Source organism: Bactrocera latifrons, unplaced genomic scaffold (genome assembly GCF_001853355.1).
Source record: "Bactrocera latifrons isolate USDA-ARS-PBARC rearing strain unplaced genomic scaffold, ASM185335v1 scaffold_149, whole genome shotgun sequence".
Taxonomy (NCBI): domain Eukaryota; kingdom Metazoa; phylum Arthropoda; class Insecta; order Diptera; family Tephritidae; genus Bactrocera; species Bactrocera latifrons.
Genome location: NW_017534952.1, coordinates 222,148 through 248,997, shown reverse-complemented (window position 1 = coordinate 248,997; position 26,850 = coordinate 222,148). Strand labels below are relative to the sequence as shown.

The window sequence follows — 26,850 nt, the reverse complement described above, 5'->3', positions numbered from 1 at the left end:
GGGGATTGGCTTTGGGAAACTTTCACATTTAGCGCAATGATAACGCTCATTTGGCTCACGGACCGGCTGACTGGCAGATTGCGCTGTGCGACGACGTGGAAGCGGCGGCCCTAGGAGCGTGTCAGTGCATCCTTCACGACTACAAATGGCCTGTCAACGAACCGCATAGTGCGTACTCACGCAGCAAAACGGCCGACATACAGACACATACATACATATGTACTAACATATTTGCTATGACGACGGTGGCCACTGCTGGCTTTGCAGTAGGTAAGGAAATATAATTTTGTTGCTATTTTCCACTGCCGCAGCCACCAGGCACTTGCTTGTTTGTTGTTTTACAAAAAGTTAGGAAGTAGTTGCTGTTAGTCTACGCCTTCGGGAGCAGCAGCAGAGTTCATGAATTGCTTTTATCGCAGCTTGGACAACTTTTCATGTGGAATAGTTTCGCCTGATGTTAAATGTTGGTGTAGCCGTCTCTTAAATTGTCAGCAATCTCATTGAGGACGCCCGCAGCTCTGTCCGCTCTGTGTGGGATGCAAATTATCATTTGTTTCATGTTTAAGTTAAGTGTTTACGGAGAAAATAAATGGGAATGAGATCGGAGTTTAATTTATTCATTATTTTATAAAAGTTAAAAAATAATTTGGAAAAAAAAGTAGAAGTAAGTTTTTGTTGCAGTAAAATTTATTCGAATATATGAGAAAAGTTTACAAAGCGATCTGTAGTTTACTGTCGCCTTCAATGCAAAGAATTTCGTCCAATACCGCCCCCTTTTAAATTCAATAATTGTGCCTTAGGTCAGAGGACAGCAAAATCAACAAGCAACTGTTCCGGAGTTGGTGTCTTTATGTCGCAGGAGCGCTAGTAATCTGACTCTCCCACTGGGTCAATAGATAGCAACCAATATTGTTTGCACATTATAAGCCAAAAGCGGATGAATTATAGGTTAACAGGTGCGTATAGAGCGCAAAAAATGGAAAATTTTTATTTATATGATTTTTATTTACATTGTAAGTAATTTTATGTGTACATGTAACACCTCCAAAATTTTCTTGGTTACGACCATTTATCTTTCAATTCATTTGAAGCACACTGTAAAGCTACTAGTCGTTAGATGTCGCGCAAAGTTAAATCAGCTGGTAAATAAAAAGAAAACAGCTGTTTCTAATTTACAAGCCAACAAAGACTTTGATGCTTATTGTTCAAAGTATTTTAGCGGTCAATGGTAAAATTACAGCAAATTGTTTATCCAGCCAGGGCAGGTAGGGTTGAAAAATTCAATCCAGTGTGAGGTCGCACAGCGGCCGGGTGCCGGACCCAAAGTACGGCAGAGGATTTAGATCGGCCTGCTACCCGACCGAGATGGAAAAGGTGTCCCTATCCATCTAAATCAATTGGAACCAAAAATAAGTGCAAAATGCATTTATACTTTCGGGCGCTGATCAACGCAATATATTGATCTATGTGCTTCAAATCAAGCACCGTGAAGTAAAGCTGTCGCCAGCAGGTACTCACGTAAATCACAACGATTGTATAGTTTATAGCTGACAATCAAAATAAACCAGAACATATTGATCGTGTTGAAAGGTACAAGGAACCAATGTAAGTTACAGGACTATTTTTGAGTTTTTTATAGCGCTGACTAAAATAAATAGTGTACAAATATATTTCTAGGTGACAAGAATACAACTGAAAGCTGTTTTATTAATGCCAAAACAGTCAACGGTCCACGAAGATATTTAATATTTATCTGCTTGCTTATGCTAGATATTCAAGCCAAGGAGCATAAGGAGTGCAATCGAGGTGAAATACCAATTATTGAATTCATACTAAAGCTGTTGTTGGTCTGAATCAATGTTTCAATAGTATGATATTTGTGCAAAAATTTCGACAAGCATGCCTTTCCCTTGGTTTCTCAAAATTATTTTATCAGTCAACAAGCAATCGACATTTTATTGCTATTTCTCTATTCTTCTTTCACCTAATTCTCATTAAAAACCGATTGCGACACTTTATGCCAATTCATCAGTATTGATCAGATTTGATGAGTTTAATGACACAACTGTCGTTTACAAATGTATTGGGGTTATTGACGCCGACATCAGCCTTCCAATTATGATTGTGTCAAAGAGTATTTAGATGAAAAAAATATATCGTCACCTGAAATGTAAAATAACGTATCAAAAATTCGAAATTGGGTATGTTATTGATTACGCTTCCCTACTTCAAATTACATATATATGTTTACATATGTTCAACATTTTCAGGTTCTGCGGTCAGATATAAACCAATTTGACCAATATTAAAATTTGGTTTCACTCATGTTCATGTTTCATTCATGGCACTGTAAATTTCCGAAAATGTTGTTACGTTATTTTGCATATCAGGTGTATGTAATATTGAGTATTTATGATAACAATGAACTTAAGTGTATCGAACACACCCGATATGGCTTTTTCATCGGAAAATAACATAAATTCGGACTATTATTTGCAGTATAGTAGGAAACCGATCAGGTGCAGGTTGTTGTGTTTACCCGCCTTACAGAAGATAATGAATCAAATCTGTCTTCTCATCAACACAATTTACTCTGAATGAAGCTTTTCTCTTTTAATATTACTTGTACTGTTCTCTTACTTTTCGCATACACAATTCTCAACCACATTTGTAAGTACTGCTCTTCACCATTGCGATCAATTTGCGGCGCGAACACCGTCATCGTTCAATTCATAATTTGATGTGATTGATTTTGACAGCGGCGAACTCAAATTAATCCACTTATCAAATTACCTGCACCACATTGGCAATTGCTAATTGGGAATCGTTTGCAAGCCGGCTTCACCTGTCTGCGTGCTAGTAATTAGGGGTGTTTGTAGGTAAGTAAAGACAGTCTTACTGAAAATTTACAAAATGCACCGAGAGCCTTGGCGCATGCGCACAGTGTGCATTTGGGCCCGAAAACAGCTCCGAATGATCAGTCCAAATGCTCGCCTGCCTTGTGAGAGATGCGAATTATCTAAGAAAACAAAAACAAATTTACCCGAGCTTATACTTTCTTCGTCCACCTGTGCGGCATCTCGTAGTTATGACTCGTGTGCAAGGCAATCTGTTTTTAATGGTGATAAATTTTCAATATCACTGAGAATAAATCGCCCTGACGGAGGCGAGCCGCCAGAGGCCAGCCAGGCCTCCAATTCAAAGCCTTCACAATGCATGTGTGTGTGTGTAATTTCGCATGAGCAAATGAATGTTGGTGTGCACGTGAAGCTCACATATGACCACAGCGGCAGTTCGTACGACCAAGGCATTACTATAAATTTGTTGCTTCGGAGAATGCTTCTCGTGAACACGACTACCAGTCTGCAACTTGCTTACACACATGTATATGTGCCTTTGTGCGGTTCGATTCAAGCCTTTGTCCATTTGGTCAGTCCACTAGTTGGCCAGGGCTTAGTCACCATGCAAGCATGTGAGTGTTGACACTCAAGCAGTCAACCAGTCTGCGAGCCAGATGGCCAGACGACCAGCCATGCGTGCAAAGAACATTGTCTGCTGCACCTTCCTACAACAACTGACGGATTAGTGCTTCCGTTGCGGTTTTTATCTCACTGCCCACTCCCCGTTTGTCGCCCTTTATTTGCCGCATTCGATTGATCAATTTCGCAAATGAAATGCTTGTATGTATATCGTCTTGCGACTTTCAGGTTACCAGAAGACAATTTCTCTTGAAACCCTCAAGGCTTCAGGGCTTAGCAGCAGCTCGTAGTTGCATGCAAAACCGAAGCGAAATTCGCTACTTGGTGCCCTAAATTCTTTTCTTATACTCATTTTTTTTCTTATTCAGATCAGAATGTCAGTGGCCATGAAGTCGAATTTGTGTCTGGTAACTCCATCGAAACTTGCAGAAATGTGAGTCTGTGTGTTTCCAAGTAGGCAAGTGTCTGCATGTGCAAGCAGACCTTCAACTCTTCTTCTACACGTGAGACTTAACTTCAGCACAATTATGCTTATGTTGAATCGAAGAGGCGGAAGTTCATAAAGTCATTTGCACAAATTGATCGGGAACGTTGACATGCTGTAGAGTACTCTGTTCTATATTAAATATGTGGGCTACTTAAGTCTTGAGCTATGTTGCTGTCTAATGAAGGTTTAAGAGAGTTCGCGTATTAAGGTTATAGAAGCTTTAACTAGTAATATAAGAACTCTCATTCTGATAATCATTGCAGAACCAATCATTCGTACTTTTCCAGTTACTAATTCTAAGTGAGCGTCCCGTAGTTCTTATACTGGTCAAATTTAAATTCTGTTGACTTTATCTCAATTTGCCTGTCACAAAACACACTCTCACCCTCTAAGCATCCAGACCTTGATCTGCCACTTCTCCACTTCTCTTTAAGCTTTTCTCTTCAAAATTACTGAATCGTTGATATTGGCTGCGCGCGATTCTCTTCGTGCGTCGGCACTGCTCGTTGCGCGCCGGAAAAGAATGAATTGTGGCCAACAGAACATCGTGGCCGTAAGCAGCATTGACCGAGACGGCAGCGCCAGCGTTCGCGCAGACTTTCTTCTTTTGAACTCTTCTTTAAAGCTTGGTCTGCGGAAGCGCCGCGCCTTAGTTGTGAATATGCACGCGTCGCGTTAAGATCGTCTCCATCGTAGCTCGAGTTTTGTACCAAGAATCTTTAAGGTTTGCAGTGAAAAGTGTTGTGGTTGCACTGCGTGGAAAAGTTGTTCTTTTTTATTCTTAATTATTAAAAAGTTTGTATGGTGGCAAGCAGAGCCACTGAAGCAATAACAACAACGATAGTGCAGCAAAGCGCGGTGCATTGTAAGGCAGTTGAAGGCCTCGATGAGTTTGCGGTTTGCTTAGAAGTGCTAAACTTTTATTCGTGCATGCGCCTGCCTCTGTCGCTGCGAGCGTGTGCGTGCGTGTGCGGGTATTAATGCACATATAAAAAGTGCAACTTAGTGAGCAACGGCAGCAAATTGCGGAGGAAAGGTAATAAAAGCTGGGAAATCTTAAATTATTGGTTGTTTTTGTTATTGCCAACTTCTTTACAATTAGTAAACGTGCGGCAACGCAAGGTAAAGTACAGTTTATCTATGACAGCGGAGGAATATTCAGACAAAAAAAAAAACAAAAACGTTGGAAGTAATTTCAGGTTAATTAAAGCTGGCGATATTTGCAATGTGCCACAAAAAAAAAAAAAAAAACATTGTGCTCGTAAAATGGCAAAAAAGCATAAATTAGACTATAAATTGCTCCACAAAGATAAAGCGGCTTATGGCCCGCATCTCAGCCAATTTACATTTTATGTTGGTGATCGCTTTTGCTTGCAACATTGCTGCTGTGGCGGCGCAGAGCAAATGAATGGCTGCGACGGCAACCGACAATCAACTGGTGTTGCCATAAATTGGCTTTAGCGGCCGCCGCCGCGGTGAAAACTGCTTCCTTATTTCCCTTTAAGTGCGCCTTTGCGCCATAGCGCCGCTGCTGGAGAGTGCGCGCCCACGGCAATGGGGGCTGCAGTCGAGCACAGAATTGGCACGCGCATGCGCCGCCGGCGGTGGCACAGCTGCAAGAGCTCTGTAACAGTCGCGGACGCAGTCAAGCGAGTGCCTGATAATGTTCCGTGCACTATGACAGCAACATTTTCCACACGCCGAAGGGGCGTTGTTGCTGTGATGCTTCGGTGTTTTGTTGCTACCACGACTTTCTTGCCACAACTCAGAACTTTGTGCGCGTAGGCCGCCTTCCAGTGAACTGTGCGCGCAACTGTGGCAAAACCGCAAGCTGCTGATAGTTATGTGCCTCAAATGCAGTTGCTGTTGTTGCTTGACTTGGTGTGGCTATTTTTCCTTCAACTTTTTATCTTCACTTTTTGCGCTGATGCAACATTTTCAGTTGGCTGCAGCATATTTTATTGCTTTCATTGCTTCCCGCCATATATCTTCGTCTATTTCGAGGCGAGTCTTGCGTCGTTCAGGCAACTGTGTGCGCTGGTGCGTCTGCGCAGAATCCACTATTCAACGGCCGGCTGTTCGCTTTGCGCCGTGCGTTGTTAGCCTGCATATGAGCTTCCGCTGCGTAGCGCTTGTGGCGACGGCCGGCAACTGCTTGACGGTTATCTATACGGCTGCATAAGAAGTAGTGTTGTTGTTGCGAATAAAATATTGTGGATCGCCGTTTCCTCTGAGGCGTCTCGGTGCGTTTGCTTTTGTTTTTATTCTCTTGTGGCTCGTTACCTATTTTCCCGTGGTCATCACCGTTTGTTGAGCGGCAAACGTCCGACAACAGCGACAACAATAACAACAGCGGGCATTACATAATGTCGCCACTGGCTTTGGGCAACAACAACAGCACAGTGGCCGTAAGAAATCCGAATAGGAACTAAAAATAAATGCAAAGCCTTGTCATCATCCGTTGGATTACCTTGTTGCTGGCGAGTTAACGGTTTCATTTACAATGTCGCTGACACTTTGTGAGTCGCATAACGACAACAACAACACCAATAACAACCAACTCACAGTTGAAAGGCAACGAGCGAGTATACTTGCGAGTGCTGGGATACATTCTAAGTACGTGTGTATGTGTGTGAATGTTCGTGTGAACACGCATGCACTCACACACGCACACACACACTTGAAATTGCCATAGAGGGGTTTGTATGCGAAATTAAAGCTCATTCGGAAGTGTTTCTATGAAATGTGCAAATTAAACTTTTTTTATTATATATTATAAATATAAAAAACAAATAAGTTGATGTTTGAGTAGAAATACGAAAAGACTTTTTCGACTCCCCAATAGTTCATCATTAGAATGGTTAATTAGTGCGTTTGAGCATGATGAATGAAGTGTTTGTTGTGTTTGTTAATTTAATTCTGAATACTCTTAGCTCACAAAATATAACTTTTAAAATTTTGAGTCCGGAGATTTATGTTTTTTGTCGTAAGTCTCCTGCAAGAAAAGAAAATCAACTAACAAAAGTAATAATAATAATAAAAAAATTGCGACTGATGTGCTAATAGGTCTGTGCGGCATTTAAGGTGTTCTGATTACGAATTTGAGTTAAAAATCTCTATCACGTACGTCTATTGGTAATCGAAAAAGTCTTTTTTTATTTTTATATTGAACTTTAATCAACCAAATATGTACAATTTTCGACCACGTTTTGCCATTTTTCCGCCAGAGACATTATTTCATCAGTGTCAGTCTTCTGGTTTCTCGGCGCAAAACTGCGACAAGTAATTTTCAGAAGCTTGTCTTGAAGCCAACCTTACTCCATTAAGGGAATTCTGTATTTAACGAAACAAATGCCTGTCCGATGATGCCAGGTCAGGGCAATATGGTGGATGTATCAAAACCTCCAAGCCAAGCTCTCCCAGTTTTTTCCGAGTCATCAAAGATGTGTGTTGTCTAGCGTTGTCCTGATGAAGGACGAATGATTCCTTTCCAATCCCATTGAACACTCAGAATAACCTTTCGATACGCCAATCCTGGCTTTGCGACCATTTGTTCAGCTTCACCACATACTTTTGTCGAATTTGATTCACTTTCCGTCTCCTGTTACCATGCGCTTCAGAAATTGTTCGATTTCATTTCGTTTCAGCAAAGAATCGCAGATGTTAATTCGGTCCATTGAATTTTCACACACAATTCATGTGGTACCTAACATCGAGCTTCTTTTTGTAGCCATTTTTTTTAAATAGTTCAAGTCTGTTTGATGATGTTAAGTTCCTTAGCGATGCCATGGCTGCTTGTGTGATGGTCCTGTTCAATTCTTTTCAAAAATGCGTCGACTTTTTCAATGATAGGTCGACCGGAGCGAGGCTTATTAACATCACACGCATTGGTCTAGAGCTAAGCGATAAGTATTGACCATAGAGTAATCAAAAATTTCGCGGCATCGACAGCCACAAAGTGCGCAAATACGATTGCATTAGCAACAGCGCACAGAGAAAAACTAATTGTTTATTTTGTTTTCTTTAGCAAATTATCATAAATAAGTATTTACCGAAGCTTCGAATAAATATTTACGGTACACATATATATTTTAACCGCTGCAAACTGCATAGTAACTATTGTGGCAGCAACGACGACGTGCGGTGGTAAGCTCAATCACATGTAACGCAGTTTAAATTGCCGTGTTTGCACTTCTTTTCAAGACTCCGACACACACATATATGGCTTTCGCAATGATTACACTGTCACCACATGCAACACGGCCATTCTAGCTAATCTGCCCGCGCGATTTGCATATTTATGTGGCAGAAACCTGTGCGGTCCGGCGCACTACGGAGCTCCAGCTCCACTTTCCCCTTGCGCGCGCGCTGTAACGCTTGACTGCATTCTGCAGTCTGAAGTAGCTTGTATGCCACTCACGTCGTTGCAACAAGCAAACCGCGTCCATTTCTGCATTTGTTCTTGTATTTAAGTTTTTGCATGCGCTCTGTGTCTTTCCTAGCACGCTTGGCCACTTGCCCGGCTTGTCCGTCCGCTGTTGTTTTCATTCTGATGAAAAATCGTGTCTGTTGGTTGCTTTTCGGTTTTTACTGCAATGCCTTTTCATTTTACGAGCACCTCTCGGTGCGTCCCAAAGGCAGTGGCCTCCAGTCAGTGGACACAGAGCAACAACCACAAATGAGTCTCCGAACGACGCGGTCGCAGGGACAGAGGCAACGGCAGAGCAGCAACATTTGCATCTCGAGCTGCAGCTGCGTTTTTGGTACGGAACAGGATAACGGCGAGCACGTTTCGAACGAAAGTGGCAGTGGCGCGCTGGGCGCCAAACACTTCGCCAATGTCAGTGGCAATAGCATAGCCTCCAACTTCCACTCTTCCGCACCGTTCACGTCCATTTTCTTTCGGCATTTTGCTGGCAACATTTGCATTTGTTCTGTTTCAATTCAGCTGTCGATTGCCGTTGACTGGCGGTGCTGCTGGCGAGTACGGCGCATTGGCCCGCCGCCAAGAGGCATTAAGATCCATGTGACAACTCAGTAACATCAGCAACAACAGTTCTTATTGCTTTTAATTGCCCAGTTTTCTCCGAAGTGTGTGTGTGTGTGGGGTCGGTGCTACTTTTTATGTCCATTTCATTTGTGGAATATTAGGTTAAAATTGTTGTTGGCCTATTTTCGTGCTGAGTGCGTTTGTGTGGCCGCATTTGCGTGCTGAAGTCGCCTTGCGGGGTGAGCAGGAGGCGACGACAATTCATCAGTAGCACGTCAGAGCAATTTGTCACAGCCATGCAAGGATGAGCGAAGTATCACTGCTGCTACGCAAAGTGGAGCAAATAAAAGACTTAAGCGCGAAACTCGTTTGTCCATTATACTCCATAATGGTAAAGCTACCCATTTGGCTGACATAATGATATGGAACTGTGAAGTAGTCATAACTGCTAACTGTTAATTGGTGCCAGTGATGGAAGAACTCTTTTTCTAACGTAGTGAAATTTGAGGAATTTTACGTTTACTTTGCGCAAAACAAATTGTTAGTTTATGTGACAGGTCAATTGAGAAGTCCACAACATGACACATAGACGGCGCTACTAGAATGAAATCCGTATTAATTTTAGTTAGAAATCCTTCAAAAATCGCCTGTATAAATTTCGAACCATTAGCTTGTAAATTATAACATTTTGAGTGCAGAAACTTTTGTTATTGTGAGTTAAATTAATTTCGCATATTAATAAAATATTGCTTTTTGGAGGGAGAAGATAGAGTTCAAGCTAAAATTAGGCTTGAAGACAAGTTTCCCGACATTGCGCCAGAAAAATCAACCAGGAATCGGTATGCTAAGTTTAAAAGTGGTGAAATGAGCACCGAAAACAGTGAACACACAAAAGGTTGTTACTTACGAAAACATCAAAAAAGTCACCAAAAGAAATTTTGCTTATCGTAAAGTGAAATCGTTATTGAAAAAGCTTTGGGGAAATTGGCTGCCGCGTGAGCTTACTGTTTACCAAAAACAACGACGAGTTGATGATTAGGAGCAGTGTGCAAAGATGAAATATCACTCCAAAGTCCATTCGACAGTCATCCAAGTTAGAAAACCATGGAAATCTAAACAGTCGGCTGGCAAGGTTATCACAAGTCAGTGAAAACGATGGCAAAAATCCATGAATTGGGCTTCGTTCCCGCATCCATCGTATTCTCCAAATCTAACCACCAACGGCTATTTTTTTTCTTCCCACATCTCAAAATAAAGCTGGGAAGAAATTTTCCCAGGAAGACGAAATGGCCGAAACTGAGACTTATTTTGAAACAAATGCCAAATCATACTACAAAAATGGTATTGAAAAGTTGGAGGGTCGCTATAATCAGTGTATCACGCTTGAAAGGAACTATTATAAAAGAATAAAAAAGGAATTTTGCCAAAAGAAATGTTTTAATATGGTAGGCCGAGGACTTTACAATTGACCTGTTTAACATTATAATTTAAATATAAAATAAATTTGTAAAAATGAGTGTCTTGGAGCTAAAACACGCTAATTTTATACAGAAAAGTCAGAAAATTTATATTTCAGAACAGCAGAAAATTATAGCACGAAGCAACACCACTCGAAATTCGCACATTTCTGATATCTTCAACTCAAAATATATATAATACACTTCATAGATATAAAAACCTTCCTTACAAGAACTTGCAGCAGATTGTTCAGTTTGTGTGACAGCAATAAGCTATAATTGTCCGATTTCGGCTATTAGGAAAATTTAGCAACTTTTTGAAGAAAGAAAGATGTGTAAAAAACTTCAGATCTATATATCAGACACTCAGGGACTATTCTGAATATAGATGGCCAGATGCATTGACTCAGCTTGTCACGCAGATAATTTAGATATATAAGTATAGGTTCTTCGACGTTTCCTTTTAGTTGTTACAAACAGCGTGACACACTTAATATACTCGATTCAGGGTATAATGATGACCAATCTTAGAGATTCCCCTGGTTATGGAATCATCATACGTTTCCTATTACTGGATATCTCTGCTAAAACATAAGGAAATTACACAAAGTACCAAGTTTTCTAATGTATAAAAGTGTTCTCTTTTTGACACAGCGCCACATTTACGAACCTTAATAACAGGAAATTTGTTATTAACTTCAATAAAAGTAAACTGTGTCAATATTGCTCGTGATTGGATAGCTTCACTTAACCAAATTATCTGTGAAGCATCAAACATCCCAAATCCTTAAAAAAAATTATCCTGTTTGATGCTACGATCATTTCAGATGCTCCAATATCTGCTGTACGTTTTCCTGCACTCCAATTTTCCCACTGCCATTCAATAAATTCGATAAATATTAAATTTGCGTAAGTGCTCACGTTTCACAATATTTATCACATAATCTGCGCAAAACGGACATTTGACTGCCTCGAATTTCACATGAAAAATGGCGCAGCACACACCAGGCGTAGCAGCGATTGCTGTTTGTTCTTGACTCTGCCTGGCTTGGACCTATTACAACTACCAGTTTCCGCTGCCGCAGCATCCACATGCTTGCAGACGTCGAGCGCTTGCAGATATCGGCCGACAATAATTGGTATTAAGTAACCTAAGTGCCAACCATTACACGATGGCAGGCAATCTGGCTGTCACTGGCAGTCTGCAGGCACTGGTTGCATGTGCTGCGGACGCGCAGTCGATGTGGCATGAATGAATGGAGAGGCACATTGCACACACACGCAAGTGCCGGTGTGTGGAGTTGCAACAGCAGCGCTTCTATGAATTGTGCCACCTTACCAGCGATATGTTTGTCCAGCTAGTAGGCCCAGTCCACCTCTCCGCATATGAAGAGACGCTGTGGCACAAGGCTGTGATTGCAGCTCGCGGCAAGTGCAATGTGTGCCGATAAATTTGAATCCATTTCCAGCTTTTCGTTCTTCATTCCTCCTTCACTGCCCGCATTCTGCGCAGACGTAAACTTTTTCTGTCTATTTTCACTCTCTGCTCCGACCATTTTGCGCATTGCCACAAAATGAGGAATTATTTACTAACGAATGCCTGTTGCGGTGGATTTTTTCTTTTTGTTCCTATTGCCGTTTCCCGGTGTCAATGGCAACGTGCCTATGCGGCTAGGTACAGTCTGTGTTCGGCAAATAAAGCCGGCGCGGCGGCAATGTTGTGGGCGTGCGCAGCCAACCGTAGCAAAATAACCGCAACCAAAGTAAATAAATCAAGCAGATACATATGTATGTATGAATTTACATGACTTCTTGGTGTTTCGTTCTTTCGCTCGTGTCATTGTGCTGAGAAATTGCCCATCAAAGGGTTTTGAAGTCTGTTGAAGAAGGGTTACTATTGGAGAAAATAATGGCGACGTCTTTCGATACTGCATCAGTCAGCACTATTCAATATTTTAATATATAAAAAGCTACTTTCGAACGACGCTCTATATTCGTTCGTGTTTTCATGCTGGCACTTCGTCAACTATTATTTCTAAGAATTTTTGTTAATAATGATAACTGCAACTTTGTGCAGCAAACAAAACGTAACTAACTGCAAATGCAACGTTGAAATTCCACATTTTTCGAATTATATTTCTACTCCAGTTAAGTGACATTCTGTTGGTGCAGATTTCAGTGCAAAAACAAGTGTTCAACAACAATTACAACACCACCAAAGCTGATACTAAAATACCACTTTTTTTGCGATTTTTATTGCCTTAGCAGCCGCTGCCAACACATAAAGATTTGTACAAACACAAGCCATTGTTTGCAAAAGGCATCTCCACGCCGATTGGCGGCAGCGTAGAGGTCTGAGCAGCGTGATTCTGCCTTGTGCCGTTCGTTTAGCGGATTCCCGCATAATTTCACATAGCTTAGCGTAAATTAGCAGAAATGAAGTTTTTGCTCACATACGGGTTCGTTGCTTAAGTCCTTCGTTTTACACATGAAGTTCCAGCGGAGTGTTGTTGGTGTAGATTTTGAGACGCGCTCATGGGAGGAGCATGGATTCCAGCTCTGAGTCGAGCTTCCGCTTTTCATTAACAATTCAGTGGGCGAGAAGATTGCGTGCAGACACGTGAGTGGACACACCTCGCCATCTGCGGGCGCGGAGCAAAGTTCTGTCCACATAGAGGGCATAGCCCTTCTTACAGCTAGGACACTTCTTATAGGTCTCTTTCTTAATGCTTACTTCGCTTATAAGAGTCTGTTGTTGTTGTTGGCAGTTGCCAAGTAAAAATCATTTAAAAAATTGCTGACTGCTCGCTATGGTACCGTTCTTGTGAACATTTTCACTCATTAGTAATGCAAACTTTGATTTCCACGCATTGTTGTTGCAAGTTCGTTACATTTCTCTGCCGCACGCGTGACTTTATGTTCGCAGTATACACAATGGTGGTGGCTTGCCATTCTCCTCAAGTATACACATTCTCAAAAACTAAAACAAAATCGCTGCACCTGCCCGTGAGCGGCGCCATTTGTTTTGCATTGCTCTGCTTCTTGTGCGAGTTCTGTCGGTTGGCAGTGGCAGTGCGCGCGGCACTGTGCAAACATTGCACGGCATTTTCCGATCACTGCACCGCCATTAACTAAACCGTTGGCATTGTTGCATGCCTTGGTTCGTGCCTCGCCGCTGTTTGCTTCACCCAAGTTCAGCGCCGTGTGGCAGATTGTTCTTTCTATTGTTACCCAGCATTTACCGGCTTTGCTGTTCAGTTACTGCAACTGCTTACTTGAACACACACACATAGGCACAAACGAGCAACAACAACATCATCAACAATAGAATCAGTTGCTGCTACGGCTCCCAGCAGCTGGGCGACGACTGGCGAAAGAAATGACGACTCTAATTTCCGTTTTATTGTTTTTGCAGTTTGTTATTGTATTTATGATTAGCTAACGGCACTTTGCACAACAATCACCGCTCAGTGTTTATTTTGAATGCTGCGGTGATGGCTGATGGCGTTGCTGTTACCACTGTCATTATCATTTGTCTGGCTTTGTGGCACATACACAGGTGGACGCGCAGTTTTATTGAGATTTTCATTTGGAGAAACAACGAGAGACATTAAAATTAAGTGGCATGAGAAGAGGGTTACACTTGTGAGGGTTATACTTCGCTCAAAAGGCTATTCACACAATTTTTATTGTTGAAAAGAAGTTTTGAAAAAGTTTTTTGTAATAGAAAATTAAATTTGATCTGCTGCCCACAAATCTGCCACAAATGCAAAGTTTGTGAAAATTTAGTTTAAAAACAACAATTAATCACCGAAAATAAACTGCAAACTGACTCCAACGACAATTTAATTGAAATCGTTTTGTTTTGGCAAACGTTCTCATCACGCTTTGAGTCGTTCTTGTGCCAGTCAACAGGTGGCACTTGGCCACTTTGTTAGCTGCTCCATTCAAATTTGTTCAGCAGATAATTTGGCAGCGCAGAACGCCCGCAGTGTTCGCTTCTTGCCTTTCTATATCGCACTTTCTTTAAATATATATTTGTTAATGACTTTTAGTTTTATTTTTTCACTTTTTTCTCTTCCAGATAATTTCGCGGAGCATACACAAATTGCTTTATGTGGCATGCCAACAATAATTGTGACAAACAAAGTGAAATTATTTCCATATCAATGCATAAATCGTAATTAAACAGCAGCCAAGCCACCCACATAAATTTGCCGCAAACGATACAGCAATTACACAAAACAACAATAAAAGCAACGCACGGCACTTCATTGCCAATTCAACGCACAAGCTGCGCGCTCACCAACCAACGCACACGCAGTTCAGCGGCACCGCGCGGCCCACTGGGCACTTGCACTGCGGCAATCCGACGATCCGGCAGAAAGCAGTTGCGCAGCGCAGCGTTTGCACGCACCAGACACGACCGCGCACCGCTCTCCCCCGCCAAGAACTGGACGAGACACCGATAAATTCACCCGGTGACACAGATTCTACGCGTTTGTTTTGATCAGCTGCTTCGAACACGCTAACGGCATACCGCACCTTCGCAGCGGCCAACGCGTGCCGGCCGGCAACAGTTGCTACTGATCTCTATCCTCGCTTACTCACTTCTTGCTTCTTGCTTTTTTTCGAAATTACTTATTCGAAAATGTTGCGGCGCTCCATTGGTGCCGCGCTGTTGGCGCTGCTGTGCCTTTGGCCCGCTCACTTGGACGCTTTTGTTGCGCAGTCATTGGGTGAGTATTTCGCTTTGCTTTACCTTCACATCCACACACACTCGCATATAGTACACATGTCTGCGAGCCATGCCGGCGAAACAAATGGCATTCAATAGAAGCGAAATAATTAAAATTCCCGAATCATTCAACTGGCCATTTACCTAAAAGGTCGCCTCTTTTTATCGCTTTTCAACACAATTTACCTGCTAAACTGCTCATGTAATTATTATTGGTATTCTTTTGAATGTTTAAGTTAGCATACTTTGGGTTTCTGCATCTTAATTCTAACGGAAATGAAGCGTGATTGACATCAATCGCTGCGGGCGCTTTGAGCGCTCTGGAGTTGTGAACAGCACAAGTCTAAGCAAAGCAAGCAAATCAATGGATACGAGCAATTCAGAAGATGTGCAGTTATGCCAGAAGAAATTTCACTAAGCCCGCAAAATAGAACGAGCAGTCTTCGCGACAAAACACTACATTTGAAATTCAACGCTATGCTTATTGATTATGCCACCGATATTTATGCGACTATTGATTGCCACTAGGGTATTTGGGGTTTTTAGAACCTAAATTTAGAGTCCAAGTACTGAAGAGAATATATGATATGTATTAGGTCATTTAGACCGTAAAGATGCGAGAATCAGAGCCACATTAAAATACAAAATTGAGAAAACTCCTCTCCGCTGTGTATGTAGGCAAAGAGGGACGCTGCAAATAGTTTTAGTTTTTTTCATCGACCTGACCTTTCTTCATGCCTAAGTCTATTTCATTGTTTAACTTAGACCCCGGAACACTTTCTACCAGACTGGCTGGTTGGTTGAAAAGGAATGTGCGAGAGCGCCAGACCGTACGCAACCGCACTTAGGCTATCATATAGCGAGTTGTTCGCTCGGGCGGCTACCGAATTAATTCTTATCCAGCAACTCGGTGGATTTTGAAAAAATACCTTATCATTTTCCATCTCTGTTGCCCAATATCTCTCAAGTGGAAACATTGGGTGCCGTGGAATATATTCCATCTTATCCACCTAAAGGTATTGGGAAAGTTAATGTTCCAGTGTCTCATCATCCTCCGCGCATGGTATGTTTTCCACCGCATCTATTTTTCCAATTTCGTGAAGTTGGGATCTTAAGAATGGGTACTCTGTGATGACCTCTACAATATTGTTAAGTTTCCTTTTGCCTAGAAGTAGTAGGTTTTTGGTATATTCATCATCAAAAATACTCTACTAACTTTCTGATATGCCCTGTATTGCACGCGTTCCAGAACTTTCCTAAAAGGTTTATGGACTTGCCGGTTGGAGCAGAAGTCCAATTGGTAACTTCTGTTATGCTAACAACTTCGACCCAAAATACTAAATTGTAGTCATTTAGTTGAAGTTACCTTCTGCGTAAGGATTATTAGGAAGAAGCAAGTTCGAATATATAGATCTTACTTTAGAACCGTCAAATACAGAACCATTGCTACGTTATTCTCTACCGCAATTTTTATTCTAACTTAGAGAGAAACCGAACCCATTGTATCTAGTATAATATTTAAGAAATAACAAGTTAGACTGGGAATCGCAATCAATCCAGGAAAACAATCTTTGGCCAACCAGACCGTTGGCTTGATCAAAGAAAATAATAGAAGTTAAGCTGCAATTGCCGGTTCAATACTGAATCCATTTCCTGTATATCCATATTGTCGAAGTAAACATTTTACTACTGTAATGTCTCTCCTGCTAAACTGAATATTCAGCGTTCATGCTCTCCATTTGAGCCTCCTTTCAGTTCGGTTCTGCCAAGGACTTCAGCGGAGGTGCCTTATTAAGAGGTTATTATCTAGTAATAATCTCACCCAAATGAATGGGTCAAAAGTATGCATAACCAAATTAACCGAAGACGTATTCATCAACTTGTCAACTTGCAGTGCGGAGTCGTCCTTCCAACCGCAAAGAGACACAAGGATTGACCCACTTTTCAGCGCATTTAACTATCAATCAACTGCATTTAACACGCGAAATAATCATATTTTTATGCAGAATAACAATTTGTTTAATACACTTTTCTCTGCCTAGATTCACAGCGCTTTGGGAAAGAATCAAAATTGTTGGGGAAATTTTAAATTGACCTCTGCAAATTGCTCACTCACTTACAAGCCATAATTATGGGAATTAATTTGTGTGCCAGTTTTGTGGACACAGCGTGTCCATTAACAGCTAAACTGCGTTAAGGCAAACAACAACAACAACAGAAACACATAAATATATAAAATGATGAAAAATAAGTGACASAGTAAAATTATGAAAGCTCTAAGTGCTACCCATCATTAAGTTGGAGCTGCTTTTTCATCAGTTGCAAATGAATTCGACGCGCGGACTAATGAGAATGTCACTGCCGCAGTGAGAATTTATGAAGACATACAATATACATACACACACACATTCACATTAATGTGGAGAAGAATATCCGAAGCGTTGAATGACAAGGGAAAATCATAGAAACCCTGCCACTCTTCGTCATCGGCTCTTCGGCGGTGAAAAGCACCAAGAACGTGAGGTTCAAATACTGCACGTACACAAACAAACCGAAGTTTATATAAGAGATTTGCTTGCTAATGATGCTAGCAGTGTCTACTCATAAGCACATTTGCTGCTTGCTGTTTTCGGCGGCTTGTGGGCAGAGCGCGTCACCGGAAGAAACAAAGTGTGAATTTAATGGCCGAAACTAGTTACTATACTTTCTCATTGTCATTAACGAGTCGACTTTCCCATTCTGCGCGTTGACTCTTCATTATTGTCGCACGGAAATTTGTTTGTAATTACACACACATTATCGAAAATCCGCCATCAAACAAAAGACYCAAGATACAAACTTCTGCTGGCCATACGAGCGTATTCAACCCGGCGCGGCGTTGAGATTTGTAAGCCTTTGGACAATTGACATTTTGCTCATCGGAGCCAGCATAACGGTCATTGCGCAGCGCATGCCAACGCGTACAATTACATCTAGATGTTTTCACCAGCGATTAGTTGTGCTGCATGCCACAGCTCAAAAGTGCTGAGCTGCACGAGGAAATAACCGATTGAAGGCAGAAATTAAGAAGGAGATTATAATTTCCCTATTAATTAGGTGCCGACATTCACGGTCGCTTAGCGAAGGCACAAACTCACACATATGTGTATACTAGGGTGATTCAAAAAAAAAAATAATAATAATAATAATAATTTTTTTTTTTTCGTTTGGTACTCTGAAAAATAGGTTCCTAGGCACCTCTCAGAGAGCCTCTCCAAAAACCTATGAGTTTCATCATTCATAATAATTTAGTTCATTGCGTTATAAAATTCATAAGAAATACAAAATTTTCGAAAAAATAATCAAACATTTAACTGTTAATATCCCTTAAACAGTTGGGTTTACGTAAAAATCGGACCGACCTTTTTTGTAGAGCCCTTTTTCAATATAGTTGGAAGCGAGATATAAAGTTTTCTATATGATAATAAGAAAAAATAGGAAATTGCAAGTAGAGGACCTTCCCGTTACAATTAAAAACTCATTCTTGGAGRGGCTACCCTAGAGGTGTCTAGGAACCTATTTTTCAGAGTACCAAACGAAAAAAAAAATTTTTTTGAATCATCCTAGTGTATACGCGTGTGTAGGTGGCTTCGTTAGCTGTGTTTGCGCTGACATTTTCCACTCACTTTTCCGAAAGACGCTTCGAACGAAAGAAAGACACCCGTTGAAGCTGTAAGTCAACGCGCTCGCCCTTCTCCGCACACAGAATGCAACGCTACATTGCTGTGTGTGTGCTTGTGAAAGGCAGTAGGAGAATAGTTTAGCATTTTTAGGCCTCGTCGCGATCTGGCAGCTCCACTGCACTGCTTTAAATGACCAGCAACAATGCTGAGCCACAAGCGCCATTTGTTTGTTGTAGCTTATGTTGTTCTGCTGCCTCACTATGGTTTGGCTCTGTTTCATACTCGTATTAGCACATGTGTGTCGATGTGTATGTGTGCTGGTGTAAAGAATTGATTTGGTTCCAACTTTCACCCAACGGGGCAGCACAGTGCGCGCACACAAAGCACTCTTAAGAATCTACCTACATATTTCCCTTTATTATTGCCTTTTGGTATTACTTTTTGTTTGTGTATCAAGCGTAAAGCGCGTTCTTAAAACTGTAAACATGTGTAGAGTGTTTTGTTCGCTTAATAGTTTGTCAGCGGCACGAGTTCGGCTGCGAGGCGTTCAATTTTTGACTTGACTAGAATCGAGTTCGCAGTTCGTCGTAGATGTGTGTGCCACTTGTGCGTCTCGGTTTTGTGCTTTTGGCTTTTGTGAGATTGTTATTAGGGACAGTAAGCACAATGCGGTGATTTCTTCGCTAAGTTGGCGGTGTTAATGCGAGGAAACGTGTTTGAGTGTGAATTGTGTGGGGGAAATGTTGACGCCATAGAATTAGTTTTTATTAAAATGATGCCTCAAAATCGTTGTAGAAAGTAAAATTTCGTAATTTCCATAAAATTAACTGCAATTTTCATTTGGAAGATCAATTTGTCTGCTTCATCGTGAGAAAGTGATATTCAAAGCGGGTTTCTGGCTTTGTTTAAGAACACTTTCGCTCTTCAGAATGCGTGCGAACGGAAATGAAAATAATGAATGCCTAATGATTATTTTGATAGGTTAGTTAAACCTTTGTTTGGCTGTTCGGAGCTATTATTATCACAATCTTCTTTACTTAGCTTGATCTTCGTAATTACATTTTAGAGAAAATGTTGTAGAGATGATTAGCAAAAAGTCACAGTCTAAGCTTTTCCCACAAAGAAATATGCAATTAATAATTCTTATTCAAGCCGTCTCTGTCTTATAGGAAAATAAGTCTTTAAAGTGCCTAACTTTATCATCACTTGGTAGCTTCAATTTATTTCAATCCTAGTTTAGGTTAGATGGCTGATCGATGATCGCACGTCACAGAGGAAGTGTTGAGTTGCTTATAACTCATCTTTTCCCAAACAGCTTCTGCAGACGGCTTCAGGTAAGATTCTTAGCCTCACAGCATGCATGAGAATAGGGCAATGACCTGTTAAAAGCCTCACAACTAGGGAGAGCCTAGCATTACTGAGGGCAAAGAGATCACTAGATCTCCGGTGATCAATCTTGGGCTAGAAGGCTTCTGCGACTGCACAAGTAGCAATGGAGGCCAAGCTTTCGCGAAGCACAGCCATCACGACTGCCCTATTTCAATCCTAAAATAATATTCGACGATTTTTATTTCGAATATGAAAGTAAACAATACCGATTCTATGGGATGACACTGAAAACCTAACCTCATCCCACTCGCCAAAGAGAAAAGTGGTATCAGCTCAGTATGTTGAGTGAGTTTCAAAACACTGGCCTCAGTGCGAGCTATTTGAGCCTCATAAATATTCTATATTATTATAAATAGCATTTAAAAATGAGCAATGATAATGTAAGGCCTATATTTTCAAACATTTTGTAGAAAATTAACAGTAACTATATAAGCCATAGAAAAATCCTAAAAAAAACTTAAACGATTTTTAAATATAATATATCCACAAACTCACACAGCTACAAACATACAAATATATTTACTTAATACATAAATACATATACATGGTAAGTGTCCACACATTCGCACACGCCGTCCGCCTCTGGCTCATACACGTTGTAATTACAGAATTGAATGTTTGGAACGCGATCACATCTGGTTCACGTGCCTGCCCATTAAAATTGTAACGAATAACGACGTTACAACACAAGCAAAATGCTACCTAATTCTAAATGAAATGAAAACACTGGCGACAATTAAATTACAAGCGTACACGAACTCATAGACGCATCTACACACTTTTTACATACAACAACAAACATTTCAACAACTCAAACTTAAGCCATTACTTTGTCGCACACGAATTTGTCGTGTTTTCCTCACGCCTGGCGCGCTCCCTTGCAGCCAGTCGAGCGCCATGTAAACAAACCTTTTATGCTCGTGCGATAATTACTGCCCAACTTGGAGCGCCTGCCTTGCGCCCGCACACGCCGCTCCACGCCATGTCCACGCGATGGCCCAACTCATGTTCACTGTCCAGTTTGAGGCGTTAACTTGCATTTTCATTGTCACTTTTTAATTTGCCAGCCCCATGAACACATACGCACACTTACCAAGCGCATGCGTTAACTTTGCAACAATTCAACCGGTTCGCTAATCCCGTTTTCACATCCGTTTTTTATTGTATTTATTTTTGTTTTTGGTATTCTCTTGGATGATGCTGCTGCAGGCTGTCATCACAATGGCACTTGGTATGCAGACAGATCACTCGTGCCCACCGTGGAGAAGTGTCTCACGTGCCAGTGCCAGCGCAAGACGCTCGTCTGTCGTCTGAAGGTATGTCCCGAAATGCCGATGCCACCGCCCCGCGGTTGCATTGTGGTGCAGCAGCGGAACGCCTGCTGTCCGTATCTGTCGTGCGCGCGTCTGGATGCCTTCTACAAGATACCGGCGACACGTCGCATTATCGCGTACTTGGATCACTACGAACGGGAGTCAATTGATCGCGTCGTAAACGATAATATGCTGCAACGGCGCTCCGACGACTCTGAGGTCGATATGTATGGTGAGTAAATATCGAATTCAGTCAGTTAGCAGTGGCTCTTGAACAGTATAGCATTCGTGACAGAGAAGCGTGTAAAATAATTGATGGACGCAAAGACTAAATTTTCATTGCTTTTTAAAGATAGAATCAAAGGATTATTCGAGACCTCATTCGTCTTAAACTTATTCAGAAAAATATAAATTTTTTGACCACCAATATAGTATTCAAATCGAACGAAATTTGATTTGTAGATTCTTTATAATCAGCACGATTTATACATATATCAACCATAAAAGCATTGAATTTATTGCAAATTTCTTCAGACATATTTTAGTATAAACAGAGACTTCTGATCATAAGTTTCCGATGTCAATTAGTAATCCATAACTCGAAAGTATTCTTAATTTACACTTTTGAGCATCGTACTCTTCTAAATATACGTGAGCTTTAGTGAAATGAAGTACTGTAACGGCCACCTCAACTTCAACTGTGATGTAATTCGATATTCATACTTTGCTTTTCAATTCTCTTTTACAGTTTGCGTAAAGAATGGCACTGTGTACAAATCCGGTTCGGCAATGTCATCCTCAAACCTCTGCACCTACTGCTATTGTATTGGTAAGTGATTAGATCCCTTAAGAGGCATTCACCACGACACCGTTGCGTATTTATGTTATTTTGCTTGCAGGTGGCACTGAGAAATGCGTCAAGCCGAAATGTATGCTGCCGGTCGAAGGCTGTAAGCCCATCTTTGTCGACTCCACCTGCTGCCCCGTGCGCTACGACTGCACAAGCAAGCCGTCCGGCAAGTCATCGCAGGAGGTGCGCTACCGCAAGACCTCGAACAAGCACTACCTACGCATGTCACAGCGTCTGCAGCGTAACCGCGGCTGCACCGTAAACAAGCAGTTTTACGTGGAGGGACAGAAAATGCGCTCCGATCCGGATAAGCCGTGTGACATTTGTTTCTGCATACGGGGCACGCGCCGCTGTGCGCCAAAGAAATGCTCACCTGCGCTGAAGAACTGCATACCTGTGGTCCCGAAAGGCCAGTGCTGTCCATCCAGCTACGATTGTGGCAGTCAGCGTGCGCAGAGCTCACGTCAATTCAATTTATTTTCATTGTTGTTCGGCAAAGAAGATGAACTTAATGGCAATGACACCAAGAAAATACCCGCTGAGTATCCGCCAGACAGACATCCGTCGGTGACAGTCACACACAATCAAAATATATTGGAGAAGAACGATGAGAAGAGCATTTTAGACACAATACGTGAAGGTTTGGAAATTATCGACGGGAATAATGATGAAGTCATTGCGCAAAATATAGAGAAGCTGGCAGCTCCTTTAACGCAGGTCGTGACGGAATCGCAGATAAACACTCAATCAACAGTGCCAGAAAACGCCGCCACTGAGGTAAGTTTCTTGGACTTGTTGCTGGGTGCTGACGACGATGAACTGTCTACAAAAGTGACAGAAGAGGTTACACCTGAATTGAAAACAACGACGGGATATGACGGTCTCTCGTGGGTGGACATTCTGTTGGGTCCTGATGAAGATGATCAGAAGCAAACAGGCACAACTGCAGGCGACAGAGCGAGTATACCCGAGACCACGACAAATAATCAGAATGCTGGTAATGGCACTAGTATTGATCGCATCGACCAAGACTTTGAAGACTTCTCTGGCAGTGGTGAGATTATAGTGGGCGAACCACTATCTAGTGAATCGAGTGAGAGTTCACTTGTCGCATATCCTGTTCTGCATAAAAGTAGTATTGATAAAGAGACGTACGTGACACTACAAAAGCCGCTGTTGAATAATACTTCGGTTATCAGTGTAGTTAAGCCGGGCGAGCTAACCGTATCCACTACGGAATCCCCTAAAACAACGTATAGCACCACTGCAGCAACAACAAAATTAAATGCTACGAAAACTCCGCAATCGACAGTGTCCGTTAAACAAACAACTCCTACTGCTAAAACTACACAAAGACCCGCAATTAAGTCCAGTGCAAAACCCACCCAAAGCACCACTAAGGCTACGCCGAAACCCTCACAGAAACCCATCGAATTGAAATTCAAGCCAAGATCAACGCAAAAACCAATCGAGAAGTTGCAAAAAACTACCACTTCCCGACCCCTGAACATTACTCAAACAGAGTTACAAAATACAATAGAAAAGAAGAAAAATGGTCTTCTGACAGCCCTGCTTGATGGTCTTTCCGATATGCTTAACTCTGAGAACGTATTCAATTCCACTCAAAACAAAATTCCTTCAAACAGCACAACTACCACAAGTACAACAACGAATCGACCGAAGGACACAATTGTGTTGCCGACTCCAAAGCCCAAACCGCTGCCCTCATTTAAACCCCTACCGATGCGAATAAATTCTAAGATAGCAAATCTAACTGTAACAGCCGAAGTTGTCAAAACGAGTCTTCCACCTAATGTCACCGCATTCAAACCTTTACCGGGGCATATGGTCAAGTCCCCAATTGTGTTGACGTCCACTCAAGCACCAGTGACCACCACAACAACACCTCAGAGCAGTACAAGTGTCACTTCTACTACAACAACCAGTAGCACGACAACCGAAAAATCAACTACCACCACTGGCATCACGTCAACGACAACAAAAACAACTACCGCTAGTAGCACCCCCGCTGCAGCAACCTCAAGCAGTACCCTCAAGCCAGTACTAATTAATACGAACCCCACTATATTAGAGTCGGATCCCTTCGATGCCAACGCGGAACCCACTTTACCTCCCAGTCTGCCCAATCTGAAAATAATTCCATTTCTGCCAACGGATGCCGTGAAAGCGGACCGTACCAAGCCACTATACGACTACTATCACAGCAATGCGCCGACGGCGAAAATCGACTACGATCAATATGATGAGGGCAACATATATCCAGCTATAACTGAGCCACACTTCCCCAACTATTCGGACATAGCGGACGGTAGTAAGGCGGAGTATATCTACAAGTTCAATGTGGAAGGTCCATCGCCACCGGTAACGTCGTCGACTGCAGGTAAGTCGGACGGTTCAAGTGGAGGGGCAGCAGCTTTTGTGAAATACGACTTTGTTGGCGCGGGAGATGAGCATAAAGGCTTCTCACCTCCAACCGAAACCGAAGGAGGTTTCGTACCCAAAGATCCACTCGTTTTAAGCGATACTGATGAGCAAGTCGATACACTACCATACGTGGATACTAGCTATCAAGTGACGAAGCATTTAATTGATATAACTACAGCGGACCCACTTAGAGAGAATTCAACGAAAGTTATTGGTATGTACTATCACCACTACAAAAGGCTTTAATACTCAAATCACGATAAACTGATTTCATTCCATTGTCTTCTTTTCAGAAATCACTACACCCGACCCATTTAAGGATGTTATTCGAACTGAACAGCCGCCCGATCTGACCTCTCTTATTGAAGATAAGGAGCACATTTTAGTTCAAAAGCCCATACAACTACAGCCTCCTAAGGTGTTTGAAGACCCCGAGAATATAAGTCAGTCCCTTATACACATAACCACTGCAGTACCGCAGTCGGCGAATGCTTTAGACGACGAACTACCACCTCTTACAATGTTCGCCGAAACAACTAATGAACAAAACGATTCGAGAGCGCCAAATGAGGAACACCAGAACACTATTGCGTCCTTCTTGGATTTGCTTTTGGGTGGTGAAATCGATTTGGCTGAGAGTCATTCTCCACATAATTTGAATGCTAGCAGTACTGTAGTGCCTCCTTTTAAAACGTTGCCACAAGCTTCGCTAGAACTTTTGCCCGACATTACCACCACATCTGCAACTGCAAAGCCTAAGAGAGTTACAACAACAACTAGAGTACCAACAAACTCGACGGCAACAAACACAACGAAACGAATTGCTGTTAAGACAAACTCTATCGCTACGTCGGTACCCTCATTCACCAAGTTGAATGGAACTGCATTTGCTGCTAACAACAACACAAAGCCTATTCCAAATCCGAAAACACCCATAACACAGAAAACCCGTGTGGGCACCACATCCACTTCCATAACAACGAAGATTTCATCAACAACGCGTCCAAAAAGTACACGACCAAAATCGGGCTCGACACGCCGTCAAACCACAAAGACTCCCATCGCTATAGCGGCTAGCCAAAAGCGAGTGAACAGCATAACGGCTCTGCGTAACCCCAACAATAGAAATACAACTACGAGTCCGCTGCCATCAACGGCGTCAAAGGGCACAGCGGCCGCAAACAAACCACTGCAGCGTTCACCATTTGACACGCTTCCCTTCATGGACACCAGCTTTGAGGTTAAACGCACTACCGAGCGTCCATACGTTGTCGGACAACACACCGGTGGTGACTTTTTAGGCCTTCTATATTATAAGAATTCACTGAATCAGGTCGAAGGGCTGGAACCGGCACGCGAAAGTGCTCTGCATGGCGCGTCTTCATTCAGCAGTAGCGCCACGAAGCAGACGACTGCGTCGACAACAACGACGAATAGTGTACCTTTAGTGCAAAGAAACATCGAACAAATTATTTCGGCGACAGCGTCGGCACCAATCGCTTTGGATGCGCCCACAGCGGCAAATCCATTGGAAACGCAACACTCCGCCTCAAACAGTTTAATTGACCCGTCAGGTGTGCTCAAACTGGCCGGTTGCAATATCTACGGGCGCATGTATCGGGTGGGTCGCATCATACTGGAGTTGTCCAGCCCATGCTTGGAATGCAAATGCACCGAGGTGGGCGTGAAGTGTGGCCAATTAGAGTGTTAACTGACCGAGTGGTTGCAGCGTATGGTCAGAAGAATTAAGATTGATTAGTAGTAGAAGCGGTGAGCATATTTATACCGGAGTGCGGTACAGCGGGTGCTAAGTGGCGCCCGTTTTTTAGCTTTAGTTTGACGTTTGGCTTCGCAAAGGGTGAGGCCAATTTAATTATGAGTATTTTATCATTAACTTTAATGTGTATGTGTAAAAGTTGTATATTTAGCGAGAATATATTTATAGAATTAGTCACCTAAGCTTAGTACTAAGTGATTTGAATTGACTTCGAAGCGAAGCAATCGGAATAATAAATATAACGAATTATCAAAGTATGCGAA

The 26,850-nt window shown here is 42.1% G+C and overlaps 1 protein-coding gene across 3 annotated transcripts; it reads left to right on the top strand.

The window, feature by feature from the left end:
- The first annotated feature begins 1,236 nt into the window (after nucleotides 1–1,236).
- On the top strand, nucleotides 1,237–26,850 carry LOC108965821 (mucin-5AC). 3 transcript variants are annotated; one of them, XM_018928475.1, is made up of 7 exons: nucleotides 1,237–1,605; nucleotides 1,678–1,806; nucleotides 14,498–15,152; nucleotides 21,412–21,747; nucleotides 22,264–22,344; nucleotides 22,415–25,024; nucleotides 25,104–26,850. In XM_018928475.1, the coding sequence occupies exons 3-7, from the start codon at nucleotides 15,065–15,067 to the stop codon at nucleotides 26,519–26,521; spliced, it is 4,533 nt and encodes a 1,510-aa protein (XP_018784020.1). In that variant the 5' UTR covers nucleotides 1,237–1,605; nucleotides 1,678–1,806; nucleotides 14,498–15,064; the 3' UTR covers nucleotides 26,522–26,850. The 3 variants fall into 3 exon arrangements, with proteins under 3 accessions (XP_018784020.1, XP_018784019.1, XP_018784021.1); XM_018928474.1 differs by lacking the exons at nucleotides 1,237–1,605; nucleotides 1,678–1,806 and adding an exon at nucleotides 4,637–5,002; XM_018928476.1 differs by lacking the exons at nucleotides 1,237–1,605; nucleotides 1,678–1,806 and adding an exon at nucleotides 4,656–4,690.